General features: G+C 35.5%; 1 protein-coding gene across 1 annotated transcript in view; it reads left to right on the top strand.

Moving 5' to 3' along the window:
- DPYD (dihydropyrimidine dehydrogenase) overlaps positions 1 to 21,321 on the top strand; it is an 821,052-nt gene that overhangs the window by 410,840 nt on the left and 388,891 nt on the right. The window contains exon 13 of the mRNA XM_039228461.1: positions 14,153 to 14,368. Coding sequence (XP_039084392.1) covers positions 14,153 to 14,368 — 216 coding nt within the window. The remainder of the gene's footprint in view (positions 1 to 14,152; positions 14,369 to 21,321) is intronic.

Consider the following 21,321-nt stretch of genomic DNA (forward strand, 5'->3'; position numbering starts at 1 on the left):
ACTCTTTAATTCCTATGTTAAAAGAAGATTGATATGAATCATTGGTCACTGTCAGGTTGAAAAACAATGAATATCAATAAAAAGACAGTTTTAAATCATAATGAATTCAATTTGAGAGAGTTATAGACTCCAAAAATAATATTGAAATATGTCATGGCTAAATGCTGTTTCCATGCTAAGTTTTTCCACTTGGTCAGGATCACTGTATTGAAATAATTTCAGCACAATTTCTCACTGAGAAACTAGGCCTTTAGACCAAACGAGACTGAAAAGTGCATATGTTCTCATTTTTATCCCTTCCAGTGAGAAATAGTAAAGTTAAATTTGCTTATAGTCATAGAAAAATGAAGGTATTTTGTTTATAAGTAAACATACAATACTCTGTAAATGATCTATAGAATTTACCTTTTTGATGGTCGAGTCATGTTAATTTTTGATATATTCCCTAGCTAATATTTGAAAATAATTATTAAGAATCAGAAGCTTGACGCTTATTTCTAAGTCTTATGTCTAACATTCTATTTGTAATAATACGTAGCTTTTTGTGTATGAAGGGGGATTTGCTTTTTATAACATCTATATTTTGTAAAAGTAAATCAAGGGAAAAAATGAGGAATGAGCCTATATCTAATGGAGCTATGAAAACAAAACTATCCAGTTAGTGATAGAGAAAGAAAATACCATGACTAATAAGTAATTTTAATGCCTTTTATTGACTTTATATAGGGTTCCAAACCTTTATTAAATGGCAGCGTTTGACCTGGAAAGCAATTTAAAATGAAATTGTCTCCATAAAGGCAGAATATATCCTTACCAATGCAGCAGTAGATTGCTAGCTCAGGCAGATAACTCAAGATCAGAATGGTTAGAAAAAATAACTGAAAAATCTGATCTATGCCATACAGAACCTGACTTCAGTATGTGCTGATGGAGTATGAAAGAAATTAGCCACTGCAAGTTCACTTGGTCCAAATGGGCTATAGGTGTTAAGAATTCCATGCCAAATCTCCCAACACCTTTTTGCCTGCAGCTGGGTGGAGCTCAGGAAAATCACAATAGAACAGAGTACTGAAAATCTTTATCTTGCTGAGGAAGATTCAAATGCAAAAATTTTAATCAGAACTGTGTTCCTCCATGTTAGTAATTTAGCAGAGAACTGTACAAGTTGTAAAGGATCAGATTGGAAAATATCTAAATACAAGTAGTATAATAAAAGCCTAAAAGTCAAGAGAGCCCGGGTTCAAATCCTAACTTAATTGCCCATTAATTCTGCCTTTGGATCTTTGGGAAGGTTACATTGCCTTTTGTATATCTCACTTATGGTTCTGAGCACAAAGGTGGAATTCTCAGCTCTAGGACTTAAAGCTTTAAATTTTTTAAATATTCATTTATTTTTGAGAGAGAGAGACAGAGCGTGAGCTAGGAAAGGGTACAGAATGAGGCAGAGATAGAGGGAAACATAAAATCCAAAATAGGATCCAGGCCCAGAGCCTGCTGCCAGGCTCTAACTTGGGAATGGTTAGATCATGACCTAAGCTGAAGTCTGAAGCTTAACTGATTGAGCCACCCAGATGCCCCAAAGACATAAAGCTTTTAAAATCTCAAATGCATTATCTTGAGCTTCACTATCTTTATCCATAAAAAAAGACAAAATTATAGTTTTTATGGTTCTGAAACCTAAGCTATATATGTTAAAAATAAAAATCTAATTTATGGAATACCCATTATATCCTGATTATTTTTTAGAGGCTTAATATTCTCATTATACTCAAAATTACACCTGCCAGACTAACTACTCTCCTCCCCCCCCATTTTCACAAATTAGAAAACATATGATGAATTTTGTTGAGATGGATATGGCCCTGGAAATATTTGATTCAGCAACTTAATATATGGGTCAGAAAACTGAGGAACAGATTTTACAAGAGTCAACTCAAGTCATAGGAAAATTCACTCAGGAGAAAAGAACAAGAATAGAACTATCTGAAAGGGATTTAAAATAAATATGATAAAGATCCCCAAAGAGATAAAGACAGCAAAAACATCTATAGAAAATAACAGGAGAAATGTAATGCCCTTTATAAAGTGTTGATGGTAATGGCATTCAGGGGCTAGAGACCAAGTTTCTCCATTCTCAGCCTACTGTTCTTTTCAGTACCCATCCTGCCCCATCCTCATGATGTCCTTTGGTTGAGCTTCAGGTGAGAATATGGAAGGCAGAACACATAAATAACTCCCTGCCAATCATCAGAGAATTCTGTGCCAGAGTAGGGATGAGAAAAATGGCACTGAACTTTTATAATCCACACAGCTAATCCTCAGAATGATCTTATTTCATTTTTGGATCACTTCTCTTGTATTGAATAGTCACCATATGCCAGACAACATGGGAACATAGCCTTCAAAGTGAGTTTCTGTCAGTTTTGTTCTCTGTGGTATCCTTAGTGCCTAGAACAATGCCTACCGCATAGTAGATGGTTGGCCAATAAAATGCTTACCATATGGAAGGCACTTGATAACTACGATTGGAAAATTGAACATGCTAAGGAAATGCTTTAGAATATGGGGCACGTGAGGTTTAGGAAGCACATTTCACAAATTCATGTGGCTCATTGATGATAAATAACTACTTAGACTGATAAACCAGGTGGTGGGGTACAGTGATCATGGAAACAGAAGGATGAAAATGAGCATACCAGTGCATTATAATTTTTCTCATGTGATCCTCACAGCCATCCTTTATAATAGATGTTTTAAAGAGGAGACAAATGAGTTTTAAAGTGACATTATTCCTCTGATTGGGGTCCAGAAGTAATCCCAGAATGACTGTACTAGTTTTTCCCTGCATCCTCTCCCCACCTTAGCCTGTTTCAGAGACTTCTCACAGAAATACAGGGGTTAATAGGTTAACACAAAAGCAGGTATTTCCTGGTAGGTTGTTGACTTACAATTTTGAGCTTTTTATTCCAAGTCTTAATATTTAACATTGCTACTGTCACCTTTCTTAAATGTCAGCTTCTTTTATTTACCTTCATCACTCTCACCTTGATCATGCTGACTTCTTTGTGCTACATGGATTTGCTGTCAGGCACCACCCTGTGCTGGTCACAGGGCTTTTCCGACACTAGTCATTGACATCTTGTCAGCAGTGTCACCGCCTTTGCCCCTGGACCTGTGAATATGGCAACTGTTACCTTACTGATTGACACTTTTGAAAATTTGCCAACATGTTATTTATTATTTGGGGGGGACCTTTGGCTAACTTACAAACCACTTCTTAAAGTTAATTCACTAGTTTATCTTTTTAACAAACCCTTTGGGTTGTATGACATAAAGCCTCTGTGTAATAGTCTGTGTGCTATTTTCTTAATGAATGATATTATAATTAGTAGAAGGTAAAAGAAACCAATGTTATTACAGTAGCTCAATTGATAAATTGAAGCATTCATTTCAAAGTCAGAGAGTGTACCAAAACTGTTGGTACACGCATGACTCTGCTCACCTCCTTCTTGTATTGTTCGGATATTATTTATTAAAGAAGCCCCTATGGGCACCAAATGGAAACCTTCCCTTCCCTTGCCCCTAGGCACACTACTCCCTAACCCACACATACTCTGCATTCTGTTTCTGAGGAGAAGCCACTTGAAAACACACTATTTTGGGTTCCTGAACCCAATTCCCAATTGCAATGTTTGTGTATGAGGGGATAGGAGTTCCCTATTCCACAAAGCAGTGCTTGGACACCAGTTGGTTATTCTGCAGTTTAACTCCATTCCATCACTGTCTACCCTGAGATAGCATCAGATCCCACTAGTAAGCACAGTTCTATAAAACTATCCCACCTTCTGCCCTCCTCTGCCACTTCAGACCTCATTCGAAACCCCAGGTTACCACTTGTGTTTTTCACCAACCAGCTATGGATAAAGGGTTCTGTGTTCCCTTCCAACTCAGGATGCCAATCGTAAGTCCAGGTTACTACTACTACTTCTGACCAGCTGGCTATAGGTCAGAGGTTCCTATGACCACCTCTTTGGGTTCAATTAATTTATAAGATTGGCTCATAGAACCCAGAGAAACATTTTACTTACTAGATAATTGGCTTCTCATAAAAGGAGGTAACTCAGGAGCAGCCAGTGGAAGAGATGCCACAAAGCAAGGTATGGGGAAAGGGTGCAGAACTTCCAATTCTCCAAATCTCCACTTCTTATGTCAACCTAGAACCTCTCTGAACCCTGTCCCGTTTGTTTTTTTTTTTATGGAAGCTTTACTACATACTCAGAATTGATTAAATCTTGATTCAACCTCCAGCCCCTCTCACCTCCCTGCAGGTCAGGGTGTCAAAGGGGTGGAACAGAAAGTTCCAACCCTCTAACCACATGGTTGATTCTCCTGGCAACCAACTCCCATCCTTAAGTGCTTTCATCCAATGGTTTTAGGAGCCAGAGGCAGGATGAATATCAAATATAAATTTCTTCAGAGAGAGAGAGAGAGAATCCCAAGCAAGTTCCCTGTTGTCAGCCCAGAGCTCAACGTGAGGCTCAATCTCATGAACTGTGAGATCATGACCTGAGCTGAAATCAAGAGTCAGACACTTAACTGATTAGCCATCCAGGTGTCCCCCACATATGTATTTCTTATTATAAATCACAACATTACATATGCACACAGGCACACACACACACACTCTCTTATCTATGTTTTTGATCCTTTCTTCCTCCGTCACTCTGTAATGTGAAATCCATGAGACCAGAAAAATGTTCTTTTTTAGTCCTGTGTTTTAGCGCCTGGTCACGATGCCTACCATATAGTAAGCACTTCATAAATGTTACTTAAAGATTAAAAATGGCTAGGAAATTTTAGATCATGGGACACATGAGATTTAGGAAGCACATTTTACAAGTTCTCTTGGCTCATTGGTGATTCTATTTTAGTTTGCTTTATTATTCATCTTGAGCTGCCATAACAAAATACCATAAACTAGGTGGTTTAAGCACTAGAAATTTATTTTCTTTTAGTTTCAAAGGCTGAAAGTCTGAGATCAGTGTGCCAACATGGTGGGGTTCTCGTGAGTGTTCTCTTCCTAACTGTGGGTGGTTGCCTTCTCACTGTGTCTTCACATATGTCTCTTCTAATAAAGGTATTAATCTCATCATGAGGACCTCACCTCCAGGACCTCATCTAAACCTAAGTTGCTCCCCAACTCCAACCTCAAAATAATATCACTTTGGGGTTACAGTTTCAATATATGAATTCTGAGGGAATACAAATCAGTCCATAGCAGTTGCTGAAAGAGCTTGTACCTGACAATAGGAATAAAGTTTAAATGGAAATGGAAGAAGAAAAAAGAGCATGCCAGGAAGAGAGGAAAGCAATTGCAGGCACCCAGGAAAAGATAGAGTTTAGTGGAAGTCCTATGTGAGTGACAGGTGTATTAACATAGAGGATGGCATAATGTAAGTTTGAATAGGGAAACAGGACCATCTCATGAATGATATTGTAAGGTATAATAGTCTGAATATTAATGAAATGCAGTGAGGAATGAATGAGAAGTTTAAACAATCAAATTTGTGTTTTTAAATGGCTCCGGTAAAAGTAAAGAGCAGATTCTAGTAGGAGGCAAGGAAAATGGAAAAAGCAGTAAGAAATAGTCCCAGTAAGAGATAATGATGGCAGTGACTACAGATAGAAGTACATGGATTCATATATTTTGAAGACAGGGTCATTAGGTTTGCTGGTAGAAGACAAATGAGGAATGAAGGAGAAGTATCAAGAATGGTATGCAGATTTTGGGCTTAAGCTGAATGAATGGTCATGTCATAAAGTAAATGGGGAAAACTGGGAATAATTTTTTTGTTGAAGAGGAAGGAATTTTTGCATGATGCTACCTTAAGTTGCTTAAGAGCTGGTAGTTGGGGGTGGAAGTAACATTTAGATGAAGAAAAAGATCACATGGATTTGAATTAGTGTTTAATTTTGTAGCCTTTCTCTGAACTCAGGTTACAAATATTTTATTAAGAGCAATGTGAATATAATCCTTTAAAGAAGTGAATAAAATGGGATTATTATTTTTTAGAAACTTTTCAATAGCCTCATATCTTTTCTAAAATTTTCATTACAAATAGTAATTTCTCAAAATGGAGAAATGAAATCTGATTTTATGTTATAATTGTAGTCACTCTACCTAGGCCTTTCCACCATGGATGGAAGCAGCTAATCCAAATTAATTTCTGCTTTGCAAGTTTTTTCTCTCAATAGATATTTCTTCAAAGGGCAAAGTAACTGACCTGGAGTTAATTAATGCATAAATCCAGCCTATGAATTAATCTAGTCATAAGTAGCTATACAATGTTATTTATTCTTTGCCTTAAAATAATCTCAGAATGGATGCTTCTAGAGCAGCTGTACCCCAAGATAGGGACCATTATAGTTATATCACAATGAAATATAAATAAAATGAGTAAGTGAAAGCTGTTTGATGATTTTAAATTGGATGGAACATAGTGGTAGTTATTTTCCCTTCTTCAATCAAATATAACACTACCAATAGTCTTTCTTTTAACGGTGCTTTTTTTTTTTTTTTAATTTTCATTCTAGTAAAACAAATTAGGGAAAATGCAATTGGGATACATAATTATGATGTGATTTGCTTTTTCTCAACAACATAACCATTATACATGCAAATTTCTCTGTGTATAATTCCGTGACCCAGCCAGGTATAGTTGGAAAATACCAGTGATAAAGAGTAATAATGTAATAAGAAAATAATAGGCCATTATAATTTAAGATTATATTTATTTTTATTTTCATTCTAAAATGAAAGGCATTATAATTGATTATCTTATTAATATATGAATGGAATATACTTTTTATTTTTGATAATAGATTTTCAATGTGTGTGTGTACATGTGTTGTATTTTTATGTTCAATCAAACCATCATGAATAATATTCAGATCAGCTTACAATTTAGAGGACAGTAATACTTTAGAAAAATAATGCTTATATAAACAGGAACAGCTTGATATAATGTAGGAAGTGTATGCTTCGAATTCAGGTCTTGCTCTATTAGTTACTAACTCCTTATCTTTGGAGACATTGTTGTTTACTTTCGTTGAGCCTCATTTTCCTCATTTTTTATAGAAGAATAATGCCTAATTTGAATGGTCATGATCATAAGGAGAGAATAAGTATAAAACACTTATCACTGGGTCTGGCATAAGTATTATTTGCAAGTAGATATGTATTTTACTGATTCTGAGAATAAGCTAAATGTCCTATTTTTACAGTAGGCCTCAACATTTGGACAATGTAATGATGGTTGTCAGAATTGATACCTTATAAGCAGATAAAGGTCCCCATATGGGCACTTTTTAAAGTATTTGCTCATCTTATAATAATACTTTATTCTCTTGAATAGACCCCTGGTAGCCATTTATTTTGATAAGGTAGACATGTAACACAATTGTGGCCAAACTTGAATGTCTCATTTGAGAATTACGAATTAGAGGGAGCATTGACATGGCTAAAAAAGTGATTCTCAGCCTTGGATGCATAGTTCAATTCCTTGGAGAGTATTAAAAAACTACTAATGATAGAGTCCTCTCCTGAGCGATTCTGATGTAATTAGTATGAAGTCTACCTGACCAGGACATCAGAATTTTTAAAACCCTTCAAATGTTTTTAATATGTAACATTAAAAATTACCAGGCTAGACCTATAGAATAGCAACCATCCTGCATAAAGAGTCAAAGGAAGCCAATTGGCAGAGATGGGAGAGTAAACTAGATGCACATGGAAGAGGAGTGAAGGAAAGATTATATGGCTCTCCGTGAGGAGAGCCTTTCCTAGGGGTTTAGCTGCATTCATGAGTTTCACAAGATGCTTCTGTACCCTCACTCTTTTTTTTTTTTTTTTTTTTTTTTTTTTTTTTTTTTAAGACAGAGAGCATGAGCAGGGGAGGGTCAGAGAGAGAGGGAGATACAGACTCTGAAATAGGCTCCAGGCTCTGAGCTGGCAGTCAGCACACAGCCCGACGCGGGGCTCAAACCCACGAACTGCGAGATCATGACCTAAGCAAAAGTTGGTTGCTTAACCAACTAAGCCACCCAGGCGCCCCTGTACCCTCACTCTTATATAACTATCTGAGGCTAGCCTCTACTACTTGCCACGAAACAAATCCATTCTAAGGTGGAAGTTAAAAATCATGTAGGGTAGAAAAATGTTTCATTTCAAGTTGGTTCCTAGCAATATTGTGAAGTCAGTGAATGTTTATATCACTTTGTGTGTCTGATATAGAATGCATATATTTACAGAGTAACTTAACTGACCAGAATAATTATTTGCCATCGCACTAAATAACTCTATTTCCCATTGCACTGAATAACTCTTTCTAGTGCCTTTGCTAACTTCAACAGACTTCCAGTGGTAAAAGTTGAATGTTATTCTAGATTAGAAGCATGGAATAATGGGATATATATTTGGAATGCATTTCATGATTATTTCATCTAAATTGATTATCATTTTACTGGGAACTGATGTAAAAATGAGACTAAGTACTCTAGTACTTAGTGACTAAGGTCACTAGTCTGATGTATTCAACAAATATTTCGGGCATCTTTCTGCCAAGTCTTCTGCTAGGTTCCTAAATTAAATTAGGTTGGAGACACATACACGTAAACAAAAATGCATAGGTACATTAATGATAGTGTTTTGTTTGACAAATTATAAGTTATTTAATAAATGGAATCATAAAATGTTGTGAGGGTGTGGTAGTAGATGAGGTTAGAAAGGGTAAAAGAGGAGACTAGACAATATGAGGAGTAGAGAGGAGCCCAGGTCACAATATAAAGCTAAAAAGCTCAGGCTAGATTCTGCAGATAGTGAAGAGCCTTGATAGATTTTGTAGATGGAAGTGAAATGAGAAAATTTAAGTGTAACCCCTATAAATTTGGTACCTCTCATTGTTTATGCATGTAATGGAGATAATTGGTTTTTTTACTTACAATAATTTTAAGTGATTAAAATCTTCACTCAGTATCCCCTAAAAAAATTCTGAGGACCAAGAAAACTTTCTACAATGTCATCTTTAGACATCCCTCTCATTTGCAATGTCTCTTAGTGTCTTACAATGGCTTCTATAAAAAATGTCACTTTTTACCTTTACACTCTAAAAGTATGCTGGACATCTCATTTTTTCCTCAATCTCTGTTTTTACCTCCCTCTTCTGTCCTCCTCTCAGCTCTTCACCACTTCAGCCTCTTGATTCTGTAGGGGTCTTTTTTGGTGCTCCCATTAATTTTATTTTGAACTACCAAAGAGATTGTGGTAATATCCATAAGACAATTCTTGTTTTAGAAAGGGAAAGGAAAGAGGAAGTCACGTAAATTCAGCTTGTTGTATTTAACCCTTTTAACTACTTTATCACAATTTTCAATTTAAGAACATAAAAGATAAATGAGATATCCAACAAAGGACAACAGGAATATCAAAAAGCATAAACATAAGTATAAAATCTAAATGCTGGGCACCTGGGTGGCTTAGTCGGTTAAGCATCCCACTTCAGCTCAGGTCATGATTTCATGGTTCATGGGTTCGAGCCCCACATCAGGCTCTGTGCTGACAGCTCAGAGCCTGGAGCCTGCTTTGAATTCTGTCTCCTTCTCTCTCTGCCCCTCCCCCACTTGCACTCTCCCTCTCTCTCTTTCTCTCAAAAATAAATAAACATTAAAATCTAAATGCTTAGCCTGGGGCAAAAGGCAGTTTGGAAAGAATATGATAGTTCTTTAAAACATACTTTAAATAAATACTTGCCATGTGGAAAAGTGATTTTTATTTATCTTTGTCTCTAAGAGGGCAGAGTTGCCTCTAAGAATTAGTATTATACATATATAATACATACATATATATTACATATATTTCTAATTATAGTGAAGATATTAATTTGAATAAGATATGACCTCTGCCCTCAAGGAGCTTATGTTTTCTTTGAAGAGAAAATCAACATGTACAGCACAGTGTGATAACTGCTAAAGTAGAGGCATATTTTAAATTGCAAAATATCAGAGATGACAGATATATGAGACAAGGGTATGGAATGCATTAAGGAAATGCCCCAGGAAGTATATACTTGCATGAATGAATTGAATTTGGAAAGGTGAATAATCATTTGATGGGTGAAGAAAGACTTGGCTTGTATTTTAGACTAGTGGAAATACATGAGAATGCATGGAGACATGTAGCAGTGTGATGAAGTATCTGGGGTTTTAATTTTGTGTGTGGTTTGTTGATTGGTAGGTCTATTTGCGTTTTTCTGTTTGTGAACTCCAGGGACCTATCTGTTTTGCTCATTTCTGTAACTTTAAGTTCTTAATAAATACCTGCTGAGTAAATACATGAATGAAAATAGTTTTATATGAATGTTAAGAATTGTGTCTAAGTACATGGGCACTACATTATAGAAGCAATAATATATGCTATAAAAAGAAATTTGGTTTCCTGAAGATATGGAAAAGTTTTAGCATATTAGTGATTAAACATATAACCAAATATTTTTAATGTAAGTAATAAATTGAAAGAATGTTATTTTTATGCCCTCGGAGTAGTCCAGATAAAATAATTTTTCTATAGTGGCCAGGGAGTGCTTCAGATTGGTCAGTTTTATAGTAGGTGGAAAAGAGAGATACTGAATGTGAATGGGTGCTGGTGGGGGTGGCACAGAGTATTCTGGGGAACAATGACTGAAACATTATATTTCTGAGAGATCATTTAGGATAGTGGAAGGAAAACTGACCAACAAAATAGAAAAACGTATATTTTATTCTGGCTTTGCCACTAACTGAATAACTTAGAGGTACTCACTTAATCTCCTTTACCTTGTAGTTTTCTCTTTAAAAAATAAAGCTTTTAAGAACGATAATCTCATTGATTGTCTAGTTCTAAATATTTTTAGGTTTATGTATAATAACAAATATAGCTGAAAGAATTGATTTGGGACAATTTGAGGAGAAAGCTAAGGTGTAGTCTATTTACCTTGATCTTCACTTACTGGGTTTTCATTGATTCTTTTAGAAAATTGCTTTAGTATACTTTTAATTCTATTTGTTTCCTATAAATTAATTTATGGTCAGTGTTGAAAGTATAAAAAATGAAAGAAGCAAAAATTTAAAAATTAATGGTCATCTTACTTGCAGTTCAGATAATGCTGGCTAACATAGTGATATTTACTTTTTATGATGGATGCATAAACAGAGAGATGCATAGCAATACATATAATAATATATGATATATAGTAAATATATATTAAATATTTATTTTTTTACTTATTTTTTACTGAAAACTTTTAGATTTACACATAATGTTAAGCCATTATTTTTCACTTAGTACAGGATAAACATATCAATACAGTTTTTTTGGGTATTAGTTTCTGTATCAGTCTGATGCCAGAATAATACTCCTTTTCACAGTGGTATTATTGGGGAACTAATTTTCACAGCTCATCATCTAGGTAGTTTTTTTTCTTTCTTTTTTAAGTGAAGTATTTCATTTTATTTTATTAAGTTTTAGTTTTAATTCCAGTATAGTTAACATTATCTAGGTTATTCCTTACATCGGTTATTTACTAACAGTATTGGATGACTGGAAAAGTAGTATTGTCTGAAATTGAAAATCTGGCTCACATATTCTTTAGAAGAGAATATGGGATACACTTTGAAGCAGTTGAGTTTGAATTAACAGTAAAACATCCATGTCCAAAGGTCTTAAAGTCTCTTGGAAGCCTGAGTTTGGAGGTTATGAATGGGATTTGGGAGGAATTAGCCTCATGGTGAGAGCTGAAATTTGAAATGCTTAGGTTGCTTGAGCAAGGGTACAGAGGGGAACAGGCTTGTAAACTTCAGAGAAGGAAGCACACATTGGGCATGAGTGAATTGTGAGCTTAGACAGAATGGGTTGCTGTAGCACCACACTGTGGTAAAAAGTCTCAAAGACAAAACAAAACAAAAGCCCTATATGCTCAGTATGAAAAATAACTGCCTACTAAAGATTTTAGATTCTATCATATATGCATATCATCAGTAGTATTTTTGTCAATAAAAGAAAATGCATATTTTATAAGAAGCTGTAGTTCTCAGTTGGAAGAGTTTTATGTGTATGTTTATATTTTGTTAGTTGTTTGCTTTGGTTTGTTTGTTTTATATTTTGTTTTGAAGCTTAAGGAAAATCTTGCAAAGCCTTTCTACCTATTCCCTTTTTATATTAAGGCAGCAACCTTCTTAAGAATTTCAGGGCAATGCCTTATTTATTTTAAGCTACATAAATTAAGAAATGCAAGTTGAACTGTACATATATATCTGCCTAGTGTCATATAACCACAATTATTAACAAATTCATCTGCAAGATTAAAGAGATTAAATATTTCAATACCAAACCTTAAAAAAAGAAAAAACTCGTAGTGTCATTCACCTCATCTAATAAAGAATAGGACACCATATGCATTTCTGCTGTTAGCCTCATACACAAATTTGTGTGAAATTTCTGATATTCCTCAAATATGAAAAGCGCTAAATTTTTCCCACTGTTAACCAATCTGTGGTATCAGGAAAGTCTTCCTAAGTCTAGCCTAAATTTGCTTGTTTCAATTTAAACTATGATTTTGCAACTGAGAAAATCACATCAAAGGTTTTATCCCCCTCATATACCCCTGTACAAATTCAGACAGACACACACACACATCAAACTAACATATATTAATTCCCTATATTCTACAGTATACCTTTTGTCTTGATAATAATCTTTTAAATAGCATTACAGTTCCACATGAGGACAGGAGAAATTATGTTCACAACAGGACTGACCTATATTCAGAAATGTGCCAGAACATTCCTGGCAGAAGATGCCTGCCATACTTGAAGCTTTGATGTGATCAGGCACCTCTCTGTAGATGCATGAGACACATTAGTCTTTCAATTGACAAGTATGATGCCTTTTTACATATTAAGTGAGCTTTTCTTTGCATTATAATGGTGGAGGTCCAGAAACAATTTGTATGCAAGTCATGGTAATTTTTATCTACATAAGACACACTCCTGTAAAATTAAAGTTATGCTCAAACAACTTTTCCTTTGAGTGATGGTTCACAAGAGAAAGGAATTCTTACTTTGGAATTAACTAGCCCTGTCCATTCAGTAACCATTTTGGCTTAGAAAATTCATCCTTTTTATATTTGCCAGTATTACTTGTCTTTCAGAGATAAACAGAGAGAAAGGGAAGAAGGGAGAAATGGAAAGAGACAGCGATAGAGACAGTTCTTAAACCAAAGGCCAGATGAGATATTTAATAACATCCCCAGTCAGGAAGAGACAATTAGCAAGTACCTACCCTCCTTCAATGTGCCATGCATTTTGCATAAGTGTTTTCATACTGCAAGGTAACATTATTACAGTGTTCCTTTAGCCAAGGTAATTTTACAGTGTTGAGAGCCAGTTGAAGGTTTCAATATGAACTGTTAGGTGCCAGTTTGGTTTCAGAAGAAAGAAGCTCTCCTCATGCACATAAGTACATTTCCCACTTTCCAAATTAGATGTCTTCCTGTAGCTTATGATCTCCTACATTTTCCAATACCCCTATGAGGTAGGAAATTAGGCAAACAGCATTCCTGCTGCTGTACTGAAAGCGGTAGAGGAGAAAAAGACATGGACATATTAGGTGGCTTTCCTAAAATCTCATAAACAGAAGTGAGAGTACTGGAAATTGAATTTAGGCCCCCTGACTTGCCGTCGCCCATATCTCTGAGCACTAAAGACATTTCCACAAATTAAGACAAAAAGGCTGGTTTATGGGACCAGGGAGATAAATTCTGAAATTATTCCCTTTTGTGTTTGAATCTCCACATGTTTTAAATAGAGTTTTTTTGTTTGTTTATTTAATTGATTTTATTTCCATTAATGCCCTCTATAATGCCTTTTAAATTAGACAAGGATGATATTAGATGAATTTGGTTCACTGCTAACTGACTTTTTGCCAGTTTTCATCATGATAAACAGACCAGTGTAATCTATATTCATTCAAATGCTGTGTTGCAGTGAGTTTTGTAAAAGATTATATGGAAAAATCAGATATGATATAAGAACAATTACTGACTCTTTGCCTTTTTTGCAGTCACTATATGGAGCTTCTGTTTCTGCCAAGCCTGAACTGCCCCTCTTTTACACCCCTGTGGATCTGGTGGACATTAGCGTGGAGATGGCTGGACTGAAGTTTATAAATCCTTTTGGTCTTGCTAGTGCAACCCCAGCTACCAGTGCATCAATGATTCGAAGAGCTTTTGAAGCTGGATGGGGCTTTGCCCTGACCAAAACTTTCTCTCTTGATAAGGTAAGAAAATATTTTTGACGTCACGTTTAAATGTCTACCATGTATTTTAATTAGGACATAAATATTACAATAGCCAGATTTGCCTCTCCAAGAAATAATAGTTATTCAGCTACTTGACAAGACCTAGTGTTATGAATTATTTTTTGTTTTCTTCCCAATCTTTTTGTCCCTTGGAAGGACATCTGTTTCTCATTTGTTTTGTCTAGGAGTCATCAAAAATGTCTATATTATGAAAGTGCCTGTTTCATTTAATAATCACAAACTCTTGAATCCTTATTTGGGCGTTAATAATTATTTCATGATTTCTGAACGTGTGTGATAAGGACATATGCCTGAACTCAAAGTGAGAGAGACTGGATTTGGGTTGCACATAATCCTGGGATCTAGTTCATGTCAAAAAGAATCACTCAGTGTAGCCCATTTGTGCTGGTAATAAGATTCTTCTTGAATTTTAAATACAGAAACTTTTCAAAGTACATATACCTGAGTTTAATTTGACATTATGACTTTGTACTCACACCATAAGTGGACATACATACTAGAAAATAAAGTGCATATTACAGTTGAGATAAATTCTTTAAAACACACAAAGGATGTAAATACATGTTTTTAAAGTAATATGATTTATACAATAGAAGGCTGTATCCTTATATGGTTTTGAACTTGAAAAGCACAGCAGAATTTAACATTCTTAAATCCTTTATTGATAAAATTTTAAATGCTAAATCTATCAATGTATTTAGTACTAACTGGTAGTTAGTAATAATTAATGTATAAGAATGTGTGAATCTAGTGACCAAGAAAAGTGTATCATTATTTAAATCAGCCTTATCCGTCGGCAAAGAAAATAATAGAGAACAAATATGCCCCATTAAGCACATTCTTTCCTTCTTTCTCTTCTTAGTAGGATCAATAGCTAGCATTAGTATGGCTAAAACATTACAGCTGTCTTACTCTGACAGCTTTACAAGATGCTATGTGTACGTATGGTGAAGAAAATCTAGAGAATCCTCAAAAATTAGAAAACCCAGGGTATAAAAAATATTATAAATGTTTTTATGTTTAAATAACTACAGGGAGATTCTTTTTCCAAATTAATTGGCTGAATATGTAGAAATACTTTGGTTAAACAAAGTGTAAGAATAAACAACTTACTGGATTCAGCTTTAGAATATCATTAATCAATTGTTTACAACTTTGTAGAATATTGATAGTATATTTGTCTTTGTTTTAATTCACCCTTTAAGAATAACTCAAAGGCTGTAATCAAATGTTTATTAATCCTTTGAGGAACACCAAGTCTCTGATACCATTTAATGACTACACTAGTTACACTGTTTAAAAAATTTTATATATAAACAGAAATAGATGACTAATCAGGTACAGGCAGAGAATTGTAGGAAAAAAAGTGTTTGCTTTGAATTTTCTGTTTGCTTGCAAAAAAATTGAATTCTGATTAATCAGAGACATCTGTCTTTACTCTGTTGGTGACATGCATTGATTTGTGACGCTGTCTCTCTCGGTAACCTAGGAGCAGTTGCCTTTATTAGGATCACCAGAAGAAATAAATGTGGAAGTTAACTTCCTTCTAAACCTTCAATTTGAATTTAATCTATCAATTCACAAGTCTGTGATGCTGATTCAAAGGGAGAGTCAGGAACAATTGCAAATTAAATTTGGCATATAAAACATAATGTTGAGGGTTTTAGGAAGCCCTCCATTACTTTAATGGTGGGTACAACACAATGTTTGTGCAAAGACTATTTCAAATGTATTTTTGCAGATTAAAATGACATAAGTAATGATGCCACCATGGGATTATATAATGCCCATACACGGGTTTCTGAAGTAGTCAGTTTGCTTCAGAGAGATGTAGAGTTTTTTCTTAGTTTACTTACATTGTCCCTAATTAGTGATTATAACTGTTGTGAATGTAAAATTGTCTTATGAGCATCTGTGCTTTCTTACTGATGAAATGTTGTAGCACACAACTCAGTAGGTATAAACATGTTTTTCCTGCAGTCTCTTCCTGAAGACATCTATTAAAATATTATATGACTATACATTTGTGTGATGTTATAGGATACCAATTTAGATTAGCCTTATTATAATTTATTATGAGATTTCCAGAATCTATTTAAAATGTATTAAAATTCAGAATCTTGACATTTTAAATTTGGATGCTCTTAATATGACAAAGGTTATTCTATGGAGTTTTGTTATCATATGAAATATTAATATTTCACAATACAGTTTTGATGAAGTACAATTTGCCGAGCCTGCATATGATAAAGAAATTAAATGCTTACCAAGGGAGTTCAGTAAAAATTAGAGCCCTGCCTGAACATCTGCTGGAAATTTTATTATCCTGTCCTACTGACAGGGTGGCTCCCTCGTTGTTTTTCTAGATTGACAGCTGAATATTACACTGATTTCTGCAGCAAATATGTTTAGATGAACTTTGTTTCCCTTTTTTTTATTTTTTTGGGGAGTTTGGAACATGCTTTTGATTTTCATCCTATACTTTTTTTTATACTCTTGACATTTGTAGATGCCAGATTGAGGTCTAATACGCTGTAGCAACGATACACCATTGACTTACAGTGAAATGCCAGTTGATATCTCAGTAAACAGAAATATTATTATTCTTTACTGTGCAGTCTGTATAAAAGCTGTACGTGGTTTCTTTAGGGAGGCAAATGATCAGATTTTTAATGTCAAATATAAAAAGATTCGTGTTTGCTTTTGTGCTAAATAACATCAAAGATGGCTTTTATTAACTATGTTCTTCCTTCCCAAATCAGCCTTTCTAGAATGTCCCAAAATACGTAGATTGCCTTTCTTGAGATTCTGTTTGTTTTATAAAGATGATATTTAAAATATCATCATAAAATATTTAAAATGCAATTATAAATTATTTTTATGAATAAATATATATTGTGTTCGTGTTTAAATAATTAAAGGTGGGAGAGAAATCAGTGTGAAGCTCATTAAAGCTAAACTCTCATGACAAACCAGAGAAATCCTGTGTTTAACTGGTAATATTAAAAATTGTTTAGACTTCATATGAAAGAACCTCTTGACCTGTGTCCACATTATACTGATAGGAAATAGACAAAAATATTTTATTTTTGCGAGTTATATCATAAATTTTATCAGGCATCTACATAATATGTACTACAAATATGTAATCTGTCAGTGCATGTTGCATGTATCTTTCTCACTATATAGACAAATAAGCTCAGAAGTGTTTATCATTATTCCAAATCGAATTCAAACCTAAGTAAAAGTTCGCTTCATTTATAAACTGTGCAGTATAGATATTAGAATGAACTTGTGATATATTTTGTAATGAGAAAATGCCTTGAATGCATATATTTTGTTTTACTAAGTATCAGATGATTAGATAAATATGAGTCTCTCAACATAAAATACCAAAAACCAAAAACTGAGGAATATTTAAGATTCTTTATTATTTCTTTGGAATCATATATTGATAGTAGCATTTTTCCATAAAATACAAACTTATACCACATAACACAATGCTTAGTGTACAAGAAGAGTTTGATAAATGTTTCATAAATATTTGTTGGATAAATGAATCAATAAATGAATAAATAGATTTTTGGCAAAAGCATATTTTTTCCCAGCCATAGGAACAGACAGTTAACACATAAAAAATTGACTGTTCGGAGTATTGATCTCAATCAAAGGAGAAATGACCAATTTAAAATTTTCATATCCCATGTTGCTTTCTGTAGTGCACATATACATGTCTAAAAATGAAAATGTCAGTGGGGTTTTTAAATGCATGGGTACTGTTTTAAGACTTAAGAGTCTTTAAAAATTGAGAATTTCTGAGAAAGTGGAATATGCTTTGCACAATTTTAGGAAGGGAAATAAAAATCAGCTGACCAGGGGCGCCTGGGTGGCTCAGTCAGTTAAGTGTCTGACTTTGGCTCAGGTCATGATCTCACGGTTTGTGGGTTCAAGCCCTGCGTCGGGCTCTGTGCTGACAGCTCAGAGCCTGGAGCCTGCTTCAGATTCTGTGTCTCCCTTTCTCTCTGACCCTCCTCTGCTCATGCTGTCTCTCTCTCTCTCAGAAATAAATTAAAAAAAAAAAAATTTTTGGGGGCGCCTGGGTGGCTTAGTCGGTTAAGCGTCCGACTTTCACTTAGGTCATGATCTCGCGGTTCGTGGGTTCGAGCCCCGCGTCGGGCTCTGTGCTGACTGCCAGCTCAGAGCCTGGAGCCTATTTCAGTCTGTGACTCCCTCTCTCTCTGACCCTCCCCTGCTCACGCTGTTTCTCTCTCTCTCTCTCCTAGAAATAGATAAAACATTTTAAAAAAAAAATTTTTTTTAATCAGCTGACCAGCTATGTAAGCTCATGTGTCAATAGCTATAACAGAATAAATGTAAGTTGTTTTTTGAGTGCTTTCAGTGACAAGGAATATGCTAGATCTTTAAAGCAATGCAACCTCTTATAGCTTTGGAAAAGCCTATTTTAGAAGTATCTTCTTTTTGAGGCCCTGGGTGGCTCAGTCAGTTAAGCATCAGACTTCAGCACAGCTCCTGATCTCATGGTTTGTGGGTTTGAGCCCCACATTGGGCTCTGTGCTGACAGCTCAGAGCTTGGAGCCTGCTTTGGATTCTGTGTCTCCCTCTCTCTCTGCCCCTCCCCCACCGGCATTTTGTCTCTCTCCCTCTCCCACTCAAAATAAATAAAAATTATTTATAGTTCTGCCCTCAAAGACATCTTGGAATAAATTAGTCTAACTTATTAACATAAATGAGTTGTTGATTTTTAAATATGGTGGATTTTTTTCTTAGTAAATAAATATGCTAGAGAAAGGCTAACAAGTATGGAGAGGCAGTGACATCTAGGAGAAACAAATCTGGCCTGGAAGACTTCAGTCTCTGTCCAAAGCTCCTTCTAAATCACTATTTTGCACAAGTTTGTTTAACACTGTACATTGTTGATTTTAGAATTATTATCATACACATAATTAACTACCATTTATTGAGGACTTAGAAAATATAGACATTACCAAATGTTTTCCATAAGTTATTCTTTCAATCATCATAATATGCCTATAACATATATAGTATTTTTAGTTTTTTTCATATGAAATGATTCAGTGAGAAAGTTAAACCAATTGCCCAGGACTTAGAACAACAATTATTTATATGCCCACAATCATGTACATTGGCAATTTGGCTGTTTATATGAGCAGTTCTTCTGTTTCACAAGGTATCTTTAGGACTCATTCATGCATTTTCAGTCAATCGGAGGGATGCCTGGGGCCTGGCAAGAGGGCCTTATTCATGTATATGGATCCTCACCTGGAGTTGCGTAGTAGCTGAGATGGCTAAGACTCTCTCTCCATCTCTTTATTATCTCTCTTGCCTAATGGTGTCTCATCAAGGAAGCTAGGCTGGGCTTGTTCACAGGTAGGAGTGGTTCAAGAGGGCAAGTGTGGAAGCTGCAGAGAGTCACATGCTGTCACTTCCACCGTACTCTCTTGGTTAAAGTAAGTTACAAGATATGCTATACATGTTGTATTCAAGAAGTAGGTAAATACATTCTGCTTATTTATGGGAAGAACAGCAAAATCAAATCACAAATGGCTATGTTTATAGCATGGAAGGCAGATGGCAGCCATTTTTGCTAACAATACTTATTTGCCCTTTGGTCCCAGTGGTTCATATCCCTCCCACATGAAAAATGCATCCACCCCTTTCCAAGATAACAAAAATGACATCCAGACATGGCATTAGGCTCAAACCCTATGATCTTGTGATCTATATTAAGTTCAAATGTAAATCAGCCTGGTTGGGTTCAGCTTGCCTCATCCCAGTAGCTTTCTATTGTGAAATAGAAAAGAGAAACTGACTATCCTCTATACAACCAAAATAAAGTTATACTGTCAAGAGAGCCATAGTAGATGCTCTCATTCAGGAATAAGAGAGGGGTGCCTGGGCGGCTCAGTTGGTTAAGCCTCTGACTTCAGCTCAGGTCATGATCTTATGGTTCCTGAGTTCGAGCCCCACATCAGGTTCTGTGTTGACAGCATGGAGCCTGGAGCCTGCTTCAGATTCTGTGTCTCCCCCCGCCTCACTCTGTCTCTGTCTCTAAAATAAGTAAATATTAAAAAAAAAAAATTAAGAAAATGAGAAATGTCTGGGATTTAGAAATCATTGTCTGCAGCAATTTTTTTATATAAAAATTTTTTAGGGGCGCCTGGGTGGCTTAGTCGGTTAAGCGTCCGACTTTCGCTTAGGTCAAGATCTCGCGGTTCGTGGGTTCGAGCCCCGCGTCGGGCTCTGTGCTGACTGCCAGCTCGGAGCCTGGAGCCTGTTTCAGTCTGTGACTCCCTCTCTCTCTGACCCTCCCCTGCTCACGCTGTCTCTCTCTCTCCTAGAAATAAATAAAAATTAAAAAAAAAAAATTTTTTTAATGTTTATTTTTGAGAGAGACAGACAGAGAGTGAGCAGGGGAAGGCCAGAGGGAGAGACACACACAGAATCTGAAGCAGGTTCTAGGCTCTGAGGTGTCAGCACAGAACCCGATGTAGGGCTGGAACTCCTGAACCCTGAGATCATGACCTGAGCCGAAGTCAGACACTTAACCGACTGAGCCACACAGGTGCCCCATGTCTGCAGCAGTTTTTAAATTCAGTTAGTCCTGTTGTCAGGTCCCTTGCTCTAAGGGGATATTCCTAGAGTAGGACCCTGTTCTGTTCCCTGTTAATAGTTTCCCAATCCATTGTTCCTGTCCGCTATTGGCTATGTCCTTTGGACTCTTGATTCTATCCTCTGAGTTGTGTTTTGTTTTCTTTAGAAATGGCCAGTGATGGTCATTTTTGGCAGTTAAACAACTTTTCAACCTGTTTCTGCCCATAGAAAGTTAAGAACCCCTAATCTCTTGATTTTAGTTGTCCCTTTTAGTCCTA

Source organism: Hyaena hyaena, unplaced genomic scaffold, assembly GCF_003009895.1.
Source record: "Hyaena hyaena isolate Hyena2069 unplaced genomic scaffold, ASM300989v1 scaffold_32, whole genome shotgun sequence".
NCBI lineage: Eukaryota > Metazoa > Chordata > Mammalia > Carnivora > Hyaenidae > Hyaena > Hyaena hyaena.